The sequence below is a fragment of the Diachasma alloeum genome, unplaced genomic scaffold, assembly GCF_001412515.2.
Source record: "Diachasma alloeum isolate Michigan unplaced genomic scaffold, Dall2.0 Dall_scaffold_00279, whole genome shotgun sequence".
NCBI classification, from domain to species: domain Eukaryota; kingdom Metazoa; phylum Arthropoda; class Insecta; order Hymenoptera; family Braconidae; genus Diachasma; species Diachasma alloeum.
The window spans coordinates 722,106-734,340 of record NW_021680418.1 but is presented as its reverse complement, the minus strand read 5'-3'; the positions used below and the strand labels follow the sequence as shown (position 1 = coordinate 734,340).

The 12,235-nt window shown below is 44.0% G+C and overlaps 2 protein-coding genes across 2 annotated transcripts; one reads left to right on the top strand and one right to left on the bottom strand.

Moving 5' to 3' along the window:
- Window positions 1-269: 269 nt before the first annotated feature.
- On the bottom strand, window positions 270-4,539 carry LOC107038172. Its single transcript, XM_015257094.1, has 2 exons — window positions 4,474-4,539; window positions 270-3,786 (listed from the first exon to the last, which is right to left on the bottom strand). Exon 2 carries the CDS (start codon window positions 3,771-3,773, stop codon window positions 270-272), a length of 3,504 nt encoding a protein of 1,167 aa, XP_015112580.1. The 5' UTR covers window positions 3,774-3,786; window positions 4,474-4,539.
- Window positions 4,540-5,025: 486 nt separating this feature from the next.
- On the top strand, window positions 5,026-8,056 carry LOC107038187 (E3 ubiquitin-protein ligase RING1). The gene is made up of 4 exons (XM_015257116.1): window positions 5,026-5,322; window positions 5,817-6,255; window positions 6,490-6,792; window positions 6,992-8,056. The coding sequence occupies exons 1-4, from the start codon at window positions 5,080-5,082 to the stop codon at window positions 7,207-7,209; spliced, it is 1,203 nt and encodes a 400-aa protein (XP_015112602.1). The 5' UTR covers window positions 5,026-5,079; the 3' UTR covers window positions 7,210-8,056.
- Window positions 8,057-12,235: the final 4,179 nt, after the last annotated feature.

Here is a 12,235-nt window from a genome sequence, read left to right as displayed (position 1 = left end):
TATCAGACGAATGAGGAAAACATCCTCAGAACCTCCCCTCTGGGTTCTCCATCCCTTTTCACTCTTCCCCCAGGCCTCTCTCGTTCGTTCCTCTTCCGTGACGATGAAATCATTGATCGAGAATTCCTCGGGATGAAACTCCTCCCCACACGCGTGTCCCTCCCCCCCATCATTCTCAGAATTATCAAGCGATAGTTCCCCGCAACGTCTTCCCCCGGAATCGAAGATCCCTCTCCTCCCCCTCAGCCTCAGCCAAGGACTCATCATCCTTAATCTCGAAGTCCTTCAGATTGTTCGGAACGTGGTTCGTCCCTCCTCCTCCGTTTACTTCGTCCCGCCGGCCCCTCAAGGTCCTCCCGTCGATCCCTCCCCTTCCCTTGCTCCCAAAAATCTGCTACATTTTTCCGGTGCGTCTTGCCCCTTAAATGTTCATTAACATTGCTAGCATGGTACAAACGAAGCCGACAAGTATTGCACTCATACTCGTTTCTACCGAGTCGAGTGATGTCCCTCTTCACCCTCCCTCGATGCTCCTTCTTATCGAGATGATCCTCCAACGAACGAGAATCAATCGCACAGTTGCAGAATAAACACAGAAGAGAATCTTCATCAGGGAGTTGAATAATTCCCTCCGGGAACCTTCGGCTCCTGGAGAACCCCTCTCTACTCCTCTCCCCAGACCTCTCCCGCTCGCGCCTCCCCCTCCCTTCCCTCACCTCATCCCGTCCTGCCCCCCCATCATCAGACCCATAACACTCATCCGTGACGATGAAATCATTGATGGAGAATTCCTCCGGGTGAACCTCCTCCCCAGACACGTGTCCCTCCGCCTCATAATTCTTAGAATCATCAAGCGATAGTTCATCCGCGATGTCTTCCCCCGAAACCGAAGACCCCTCTCCCCCCACCTCAGCCTCGTCCAAGGACTCTCCATCCTCCGACTCGTCATCCTTAATCTGATAATTATCCAGATCCTCCGGAACGTCCTCCCCATGTCCCCTAGGATTCTTCCTGTAAGATTCCAGCCTACTCCGATGTCTTTCATCCTTCCCATGACTACTCGCATCCAAGAACTTGGTCCCCGCTACGATCCGACACACCCGGCACCAGTAAATCCGCTTATGCGGGTACTTGACAATTCCCTCCGGCACTTGGTACATCATCTTCAACATTGCCGTCTCCTCCGGCATTTTTTCGGCCTTCTTCGCCAGATGCGCGATCTCCTTCGCGTGTCGCAGTGCCATCGCAATAGTGTGCAGAATGCAATTGCAAACTTTGCACCTGAACTTTGTCTTTCCTATTCTCAGGATGACATTCGATCCATTCATCTTGTGATCGATACTGTCGAGGTGATCGGCCATTGCCACCGAGCGTTTGAGTCTGCAGCCGCAGGTGGTGCATACTAAGCGCTTAAATCTCCTCTTCGTGATCTTCTGAATGCCGTCCGGAAGTTGCTGACGGTTCTCGTAGGGTCTCGGTGTCTTCAGGGTAAATCTATGACCACCAGTGCCCGCTTTCATCTTCTTTTCAATGTGCCTTCCCTTTTTCACGTGCACAAGGGCGCGTCTCCAGTTCGTCAGGGTGACACCGCAAACGGTACAATGGAAGTACTTCTCGCCGAGTCTCGTGAAGACGTTTTTGCCGTTGCTCTGGTGAACTTGGGTGGCAACGTGCCTCTCGATGGAGATGTACGGGGGCACCTTGCAGCCGCATATCGTGCATATGTGGAACTTGCGGGTCCTCAGGCGCTCGATTCCCTCGGGGAGGCTTTCGTCGCGTGGTGGGACGACGCAGGACCCCATCTCCTTGGCTCGGTGCTCCAGGGATTCCCTGTGCTGTAGAATGCTGAAGTAGCCACCGGTGATTATGCAGTTGCAGACCTCGCAGGGGAAGTTGTTGATGTCTGGGACCTCGTCGTTGTCGTCGAGTGGTGACGATGGTCTCGGCACGGCGTCCGCTCGTCTCGACGAAGACGATGGGAAACTACTCGGATTGGGATGTCCTTCGGGTCTCGATTGAAAAGCTGATGTCGAGAGTCTCATCACCTCGTGGTCTCGCCCTCGTGGCGGATTTGCCTCGTCTCTTTCTCTCGGCGGGAAATGATTTGAAGGATTGTGGGATCCTTCGGGTCTCGATCGAGAAGTTGATGTCGAGAGTCTCATCACCTCGTGGTCTCGTCCTCGTGGCGGATTTGCCTCGTCTCTTTCTCTCGGTGGGAAATGATTTGAAGGATTGTGAGATCCTTCGGGTCTTGATCCAATCGTCTGGCGATCCTGGTCTCGAGTTGACGAATGAGTTTGACTTCTCGATGAAGACGGGAAATCATTCTGAGGATTGTGATAGACCTGGGGTCCGGAAAATGACCTCTCCGCCTCACGATCACGTCCTTGCGCAGGTGGATAGACTTCCTCTGTCGATGAACACGATGGAAACAGAGTTGGAAGGGCGTAATATTCTTCAGACGTTGAGGGTTTAGTCGCCTCCTGATCTCGACCTCTCGACGAGAATGAGTGGAAATTACTCGGGGAACTGTACCCTTCAGATCTCGATCCAGAAGTGGAAACTGCCTGTCTCATTGTCTCGTAATCTCGTTCTCTTGGTCGATACGCTTCATCTCTCTCTCTTGACGAGGATGATGGATATGGATTATGCTGCCCCTCGTGATCTCGTCTTCCGTCTGAAAACCATTTCCCTGATTTATCAACACTCCTTCCTCTCCAAGCCGCCAAATTTTCCTTGTGTGCCGATCTGTCCGCATGCAAATCCGCTACCGCATGAGCTGCTTTCAACGGGCATGAGCACGGCGAACACCAGAACCACTGGTCACTCTCTGTTCTCACGATGCCGTCTGGCAAATCGTACGATCTTTTCAAGGCAACTAATTCTGGATCCAGCGAGAGGTTCCTCCTCGTCATGTGAGCTCCGCTCTTCAAGTGCATCCTCACTTCAATGTGGCCCTCGATAATGACATCACAGAGGATGCACTTGAACTCCAAGGCACTCAGCCTGTGGATGACCTTCTTGCCACCCAATCGGTGGTCGATTGTGACGACGTGAGAGTCGATGAAATTTGGACGAATTTTGGTGTTGCAGATTGTGCAGAGGAAGTAGTTCCTCGTTGGCATTGTTTCGATGCCCTCTGGTAGGTTCTCCAAGTCGATGCGAGGAGGGTCGAAGGCTCTGGGGGGTGGCTCAGGGCTTCGGGGCCTCCGGTGTTTGGACAGATTGTTACGATGGGTTTCTGAGGACAAGTGAGCTAAGGCACTGACGGAATCTGGAAAGTCGTCTTGCTGACAAAGCGTGCACACGATGCGCCCTGGGAATTTTACGAGAGGGTCGTCGCCTTTCTCTTCTGCTCTGGCGGCGGGGGGCGCAGGGAGGAGAGCCCTGCGAGGAGCTTCGTCGGGGTAAGATCGGGCTGATGAGGTTTGGAGGAGAATGTTGGGTGCGAACGTGAGGTTCGCGACTGAGGGCAACGGCAGGAGACCCCTGTGAGGGGACATGTTATTGTGAAGGGGATTGGCGCTGGGGAGATTGAGGTTTAAGACCGGAGGGGTGGGCAAGAGACCCCTGCGCGTTGATTCGACTGGAAGGGATACTACTCGCGAGTATTGCATGCTGTTCGTTGGAGCCATGAAGATGCCCTGGGGGGCAGCTGAGGGGGTCGGGAGGAGCGCTCTCCGAGGTGGCTCGTTGCCGAAGGCCTGCCCTCGCTGATTTTCGGATAATCCACAGCTCTGGGGGAGCCCCCGAGCGCGGGGGGTGAAGGCCATTGCCACTTATTTCCTGGATTTTGAGAAGGGCTCGAGTTAAAAGGGGGACGTGATTTGAAGAGGCTGGTAGTGGGGCTCTAGTATAAAATAAAAACGCTGCAAATATTGCTCATACGTGAAGTACCTAGATTCTACGGAATATCGATAATTAGAGGATAAAATTACTCGAAAGAATTTTGCGGGGAAACCGAATTAATCAGTCATTTATTACTAAAAGAAATTGAAATCAACAAGAAGATGCTGTTTATATGAACATTTTTTTTAAATTTTATAATTAACATTTTTTTAAACCGCTTTTAGAAGGAAAACCGTAGAATGGGGGGTCCCGTACATTTACATGGGCATCCACGTTACTAACATAAGTCTGATAGCTCAGAGGTTAAATTCTTTTATAGCAACCACTTTCCGACCTAATACACGTCAAAATGCTTCAAGATTAATATAAAAAACTGGAATATTTATCAATAATTATCAATTAAATAACTAATAATTAATTAGTAATTATTTACCTTTCCTTGCGAAACAAACTAAAATAACAAACCAAGCAATAACTGCTCTGCGAGCAAACAAATTCTATGAAAACCGCATTTTTCATCTTATCAAAACGATCAACAAAATCCAATAATACAATTTCCAGGGACCGTGTTTATTTCAGGAACTCCCCTTGACTATTTCTCCCTCAGAATATATTTATACTCACGAATTCAGGATGATTTTCCCTATTTTCGATTAATTGGAGTGCTCCTGCACGTCAACACCGGTGAGAATTGAGGTTAACCCACGAATTTTCGCGATTTCGACACACGTATTTATAGTAGGCACAGCAGTAATCGTCGACGGGGAAACGTTTACCATCGGAGTTGAGCGTTAGGATTCGAAGGTGGGAGACTTCGGAACCCCCACGTCTGCCCCAAGGATCACAGGGGGTAATCTATTGACCAATAATTTTATATTATTATTGACTTGGTTGGCTCCCGGATGGATGCCGCGTTGAGTTATTATTGTTGTCATGATGGGCCTTAAAAAAGCTTAAACCTTGTGATGATTCTCGCCACACAATTTTTATTGATGATGATTTTATATTTAATTTCACATTTTATCTATGCCGTAAGTAATTGGATGGATACTTTTTTTGAACAAAAAAAAGTCGATATTATTTTACCGTGTAACGGTCAAAGTGAACACAGAGTCATAGGCTCACGAGGACGCACGAGCACACGAGAGCACAAGGCAACGCGCACGCGCACAAGGCGCGCCGTCCAGGAAATTATGCTCTCGGTGGGCAATCGCGTCGCAAAGAAGCAAAATGGCGTCCACCGAGCAGGTTGGATTGAATAAAAATTGGGAATTGTCGCTCTACGAGCTCCACAGACAGTCCCAAGAGCCGATTATTGATAATACGGAGATTGCAGTTAGTCCGCGGAGTTTGCACAGTGAATTAATGTGCCCGATATGTCTGGATATGCTCAAGAAAACAATGACCACCAAGGAGTGTCTACATCGCTTCTGCTCGGATTGTATTATCACGGCACTGCGGAGTGGAAACAAGGTATTTCAGCGGTTTGTTTACGTTCGATTGCACTCGGGGTGACTGTACCGGAGGGTTTTCGTCATTTTCTTTATCGCTCGGGGGCGGAGGGATCGGAGGCACGAGAGGGTCAGTGTTGTGGAGTGACTGTCACTCGTGGGAAGATGTTTATTTATTTTCGGAATAACCTTGAGTGGGGGCCAATGGGAAAATGTACACTTGACATTTAATTTTAATTTTCAATTAAATTTGGTATTGTTTCCCCCATTTGTGGGGGAGCTAGACTCACTTCAATTGATAAATTCGTGATTGAGGTGTGAACATTAGAAAAAAAAATAGCGTCCATTTTACCCTACCCTCCTCTGTGTTTATTTTATTTGCTGGGGTGGAGGATTATTTTCGTGACTAATAGAGGAGTGATTCGAACGTGATCTCGGTTGTTTTTTTTTAAAATGAAGCATCATAAAAATCACTTCACCATCAAACTCTCCTAATTCCCCCGATGAATATTCTAGGAATGTCCAACCTGCAGGAAAAAGCTCGTATCAAAACGCTCCCTCCGACCAGATCCCAACTTCGACCTGCTGATATCCAAGATCTACCCGAGTCGTGACGAGTATGAGGCACATCAGGAGCGAGTCCTCGCCAAATTGAATAAATCCCACTCGCAAGCAGCTCTAGTTAACTCAATCACTGAGGGAATTAAACTCCAGAGTCAGAACAGGCCTCAGAGGTCGAGGAAAAATGCCAATGAACCGGAGAATACCAGTAATGTTCCTTCGTACAATAACACACCCAATGTCAGTGCTCCAGCGACACCCAATCCAGCAGCTAATGTTGCCAATCAGAGCGACTCGTCGCAGGGTCCAACCGCTCTCAATAGTGGAGCTAATAATTCAGGGTCACAGAACTCCAACAGTGTGTCACAACCAGCCAGCAGTCCAGCCATTTCAGGTAAATTTCTGCTCTTCAACAGTTTAAGGATATCCAATGATTTTATTATTTAAACTATGATGATGGTGCGAATCGAAAGCTCGATATTGAACCTTTAAAAAACATTTAAAAGTCCGAATAAAAAATTAGGAAGTTTACTTTTGGAGGAAGATTGATAGAATAATTTTAAAATTCATTTTTCATAAATGAATTTCAGGGGGAATTCCCTGCAGTGAAATAAATTTTTGATTTTAGGGACAACATCTAGAAACTCAACGACACCATCACCAAACCCAGCGAATCAGATACCCAAGCCCCCAAAGCGACAGAAGAGCTTGCAAAATTCGGAGAATGACTCGTCGAGTGCTGAAGCTGAGACTGGAGGTGGTGATTCGATGGTGGATACTGAGGGCGAGGGCCCAAGTGAGCCCTCAACTCTGGACGAAATAGAGCTCGTGTTCAAGCCACATCCCACTGAAATGGCTGGGGATAACTCACTCATCAAGGCGTTCAGGGAGAACAGTGTCAGATATATCAAGACCACTGCTAATGCAACAGGTGAGGAGCATCTTCATTATCTAATGTTAAATTATCTCAATAAGACAATTCTTCTCCAATTTATTCATTTAAATATAAATTGAATATTTCTCTCAAGGCCGAACTATCGAAATTGCAATTCTTTTCACCTTCATTTCAAAAAAGTCATTCCATCCCTCAAATTTTACTCGAAATAATTTCCATTTGCTCTTTCTTTCAGTCGATCACCTGAGTAAGTACCTTGCGATGCGACTGACCCTCGACCCAGACACGGATTTATCAGAATCCGATCGACTCCTGAACTTCTGCATTTACATCGCGCCATCCCCAGGACAATACGTCGTCCTGAGTGGTTCCCAAACTTTGAGACAAGTGAACGACAAATTCTGGCGTGTCAACAGACCTCTCGAGATCTTCTACTCGTGGAAGAAGACCTAGGGAAGGCCTCAGCCACCACCGGATATCGGCTAGTCACATCATGCTCCGGGTTAAATCATTCTAAATAAATTTTATCATTTCGTTGTGGAGGTGTGGAACGATTTTTGTGGAGAGCGAGATCAATCAAAAATCGCTGAGACGTTTGGAGATTTTTTTTCTGGGAAAAAAATGATCTTCCTTTCTGTGGGAAATGAAGAGAGACTTGTGTTCATCAGTGCTGATGGTGCAATTGCGGATAATTCAGTGATTTTGGTGATGATTTTGATTCAGTTGTGGAATTAAGGCGACTCTGGTCTTTGGAATTTGTAAATGAAGTTCAATTAGTTCTTAAAAACCTCAGAATTTGAAGATGTGATTCTTTTGTGAAGAACTGTTAACGTGAATATCGTCTTGTAGAGAATTTTGAGGGCTTCGAGAGAGATCTTCATGAAAAATTCGAAAATCTCCACTGCAGTGCGGGTTATTTAACGTTAAAACCGAATCCTAAAGTTGAGTTTATCCCTAGGATTCAGAGACATTCCTCAAAACTCTGGTGTTATTTGATTTTTCTTGTGTTGTCACTACACTATTGAATTCATTCTCACTCTTTATCGATGATAAGACGAACTGTAAATAGAATCTAGGTATCATGTTGAGAATAAAGGAGGAAGTGTGGATAATAAATGGGAGATAGAACATGAAGGACCGAAGCAATCAACTGTCTACGACTGAAGCGGATTCAAAGGGGCGAGTAACTGAAAAAAATTGTAAATCAATTGGGGAATTTATTTAATTTTCCGTTCTGTCGATACAGTATATTTTATATCTACATGTAGAGAGAAATAAACAAGGTATTGTGCTCGAGAAATTATGGTTCTTGACGATGACGTCCGAGTGATATACCCCCCTTACCCTGCAATTTAATATAATTACTGATTTTACCTCACAATGCCAGTGCAATTGGGCTGCGTGTGTGATCGAAGACTTTCCGAGCAAGAAAGTCAGTTATTAGACGGCTAAATTGAATTTTTTAGCGTTCGAAAACCGAGGATAATGCAAAAATATTAAAGTGGACTTCTGGGCATTCCCAAGGGCCTGGAAAGACCGTAAATTTCGCCAGGAATTGAGTGTAAAAATCAGCAGTTCCATTCTGAAAAAAATTGTAACTGAAAAAAATTGTAAATCAATTGGGGAATTTATTTAATTTTCCGTTCTGTCGATACAGTATATTTTATATCTACATGTAGAGAGAAATAAACAAGGTATTGTGCTCGAGAAATTGTGGTTCTTGACGATGACGTCCGAGTGATATATCCCCCTCACCCTGTTATTTAATATAATTACTGATTTTACTTCATAATGGTGGTGCAATTGGGCTGCGCGTGTGATCGAAGACTTTCCGAGCAAGAAAGTTAGTTATTAGACGGTTCAATTGAATTTTTTAGCGTCCGAAAACCGAGAATAATGCAAAAATATAAAAATAGACTTCTGGGCATTCCGAATTGAATGCAAACATTAACAATTCTATTCTGCATCGTCACATTGAACCACTGTATTCCCAAATTTTTTCCCTGCAGCATGGTGAATAGCACAATTCCATCGTCATATGCATAAAAAATTCTTCGTTATATTTTCCGAGAAATGCGTCTGCCATTGGGGCCCTCAGTAACGAGATCGCACTTATCCATGGGAGATCTCCGCCTGCGGCCACTCTGGCCCATCTAAGGAGATGTTTAAAAATGAATGACACTTTCATGAATAATATGGAATAAGATGGCATCATGAATATCGCATGGTCTCGGGGGGAGGTGGGGAGGCCGCCGCGTGCGAATTACTTGGCTGATACTAACCCAGCGGATGGGGCGTGTTGGGACACTATTGGAACGACTCAGGTTGTTGCGTTGGGCTCTTTGTACCAGAGCGGATAGGCGACTCGGTGGATCCCGGCTGCTGGGTAATTATCTCTGGGTGGCACTCGCATCTTCCGTGGAATGGGAAAAAATTTTCTTCATCAACTACGTCAGCGGAATTTTATTGCGCAATTTTTTATTTTTTCTGGCGTCAACATTTCCATTTGCAATATCTTATCAGATGTGAGTTCTCGGGTTTTTTTTTTCCCGCGAAAAATCCCCCGGAAACAGACATCGAAATATTCCCCCGGAGAAAAAAAATTCTATTGACGAAAAAAAAAATCATGTCAAGTTTCACTTGTCCCTATTATTTACCGAGAAATTTGGAGGCTCTGAAACAGTCCTAATCATGGCAGCCACTTCGTTTGAATAATTCTTAGTCCTCGAGAGGCTCTCCAATCTAAATTAATCCACCGGATGTTGAGTTTTTGCCTCTTCCGTGGAATCGCCCATCCCCAATTGTTAATTAGGATAATTCCCACTCACTTGTGGAGCATCTGCCCAGTGAATTTTGACCTTCCCCCGAGGAGGATGTCCTTGCCACTGTCTCGGGAGTCGTAGAAGCGGCCGAAGTGCACTGCCGAATTTCCTGGGATTCCCCGATCGCCAATTTCATGCAAATCTTTTACGGAAATTCTTGTAGATTTCGAGGTATCGCATGACCTTAAGGATATCCATTATTCAAGTAGCGAATTTGTCCATTGAATTGCATTTTGCAGAGAATTATTATTTTTTTAAATATTCGTTCTTTGTAAATAAATAATAATTGATAATTGTTTATAGTAAATAAATAATAAATAAATCACACTTATGGTGGAAAATTGATTGTTCATAAATTATTTATGAACAATCAATTTGCCGGCATAAAAATCAGTTGGTCGGACTCAACAAATTTATTCATAATCAGAATTTAACCAGAAATCGATTTCATGCCTAAAAAAATGAAATTTCCGAAAGTTTAAATAATTTCAATTATTTATTTATGAACGACGAATGTTTAAAAAAATAATAATTCCGCGCAAAATGTAATTTGAAAGACACTGAATACTTATGATTTTTTTCCAAATTTTCTCACGCGATTTAATTGGCTAATTTGACGATTGAATATTTTTAATTATTTATTATTCAACTGTCTTTAAGGGCAAAAATAGATTTACAGAAGAGAATACAAAAAACAGTGTGGTGACGGCGCAGTAAATGAATATAAAATAAAAGGCAGTGTCTATTCACCCGCTCCACGGTAGCTTTGACCGTGGATATACGGGACATCGTGGGCCCTCAAAATAAAATTAAATTAACGAAATGCAATCACTTAAAATAAACAGACGTTTAATGTTGGTAAATGGGGAGCACTTGAACGAGGTAAACATCGCCAATTAGCATGGGCACACTAATCATCGAATTTCCGTATTAAACAACCAGATGAGTGGATATTTTGATACTCATGCTATTGAAACGAACCTCAAGTTTTTCCGTAACATCGCCGGGGAAGATGGCACGTGCACGTTCTCGGGTTTCACGGATCTTTTTCTATCCGTTGATTTCATTATCCCCTCGATTTTTGCTTTATCATTCCTGTGTTATTACGATGAAAGGCCTCCTGATGTGGTTAACTGGATGAATTTGTATGAATGCAGCTGCTGTCGATGATGATTAGATGTTCAATTATTTATTACGAGGCGACTGTGAATGGGCGGGAAACGATAAAGTTAATTCCATCGAAGATATTCCCTGGAGACTCCTCCGCATTTCAAAGAATTTTCTCTTTTTCTCAGGTATTAAAGTAGCATAAACATAACTTTAATTTTCAAGATTAGAATCGGAAATAAATTCTAAACGAGAGTTGGGGGGAATAGAACCATTCTCGTCAATAATGAGTATTTTTTGGCTTTTTGCTTATGAATGGAAGCATTGTATTCGTCGAATCCGAAATTTACAATTTTTTGTGCCAAGGATAACTAATTTTGGCCTCAGCAGAAGGAATGGCTATCAATCTTCCGATTATCGAAATTAAAAAATAGTAAAATAATCGATAATCTAAATTTCCAATTGACGATGAATTAAATATTTTATAATATAGCACTCTAAATATTTTATCACGTAAATAATGCAAAACTTTTTATAAGGGATTTTCGATCATCCAAATAATCGTCAATCTCCCCAATTAAATAACTGATTAACAAATAATTCAGAATTTGAATATTTAAATTGATGATTACTTCAGTAATTGAAATTCAAGAGTGATATCAACGAATTGACTGCTTAATAATTTACCGGTAATTATAATTTACGGATATGGCCCCTTCTCAGGAGTTCAATATAAGATTTATGGCATCGAATTCAACGTAAAATACTTGAAAAATACCTGTCCCCCTCAACAATTCAACTCAGTCCATTCCGACTCCCTTAATTTCCCAAAAAGCAACAATCCACTCCCATAATCTTCGCAATCTCCCTCCTCAATCCTGAGTAACGCCCTCAGGAGTTGCTTTCCATCCTTAAGAGCCCAATTCATTTGAAAAACTATCCAGCGGTTGAGGTCCTAAAAATGCCGCGAGTCGCCTGAAAAACCGCGTCTAAATCCTCCGAGTCGCCTAAGCCGACGATGAATTAGCACCTATCGCCCAACGAGACCGTAAACACTGGAGGAAAGAGTCTGCAATGCGCCGTCAAGAGGGATGTATACCCAGTGTTCACGGTCAAGACCGTAATGCGCGAATGTACGAGTGGATGTTGTGTGTTATGCCCAGCACGAATATGAATAGTGACCGCAAGCCACACGGCGTTGGCCCGCCGGGACAACGTCTTCCTTCTGTATTATACCTCTGGTTGTTGGGCTCCTACGCCTTCCTCTCTCGCCAACCCTCTCACGGCACAACTAGTCAAGTTCATTGCACCAGAGACCACGTTAACTGTAAGGCCATCTTATCTCATGCTCTCGTCGCATATCCCCAAGACATAAATTCTCAAATGGTAGAAATGATGATAAATACATATGTAAATTTCAGGGATTGATTGTATCGCTACTGGGGTGATGCAGGCGCCGGACTAGTGGATAGTGCAGATAGGTTTTCATTTTTTAATTATTTCGTTTATTCCTCGATATAGTACAGAAATCTAAATCGATTTCTGGTGAT

Coding starts and splice junctions, on each gene's coding strand:
- LOC107038172 (XM_015257094.1), bottom strand. CDS start 3,773: ATGGCCTTCACCCCCCGCGCTCGGGGGCTCCCCCAGAGCTGTGGATTA.
- LOC107038187 (XM_015257116.1), top strand. CDS start 5,080: ATGGCGTCCACCGAGCAGGTTGGATTGAATAAAAATTGGGAATTGTCG. Junction 5,323..5,816: donor CACTGCGGAGTGGAAACAAG/GTATTTCAGCGG, acceptor TGAATATTCTAG/GAATGTCCAACCTGCAGGAA. Junction 6,793..6,991: donor GACCACTGCTAATGCAACAG/GTGAGGAGCATC, acceptor TCTTTCTTTCAG/TCGATCACCTGAGTAAGTAC.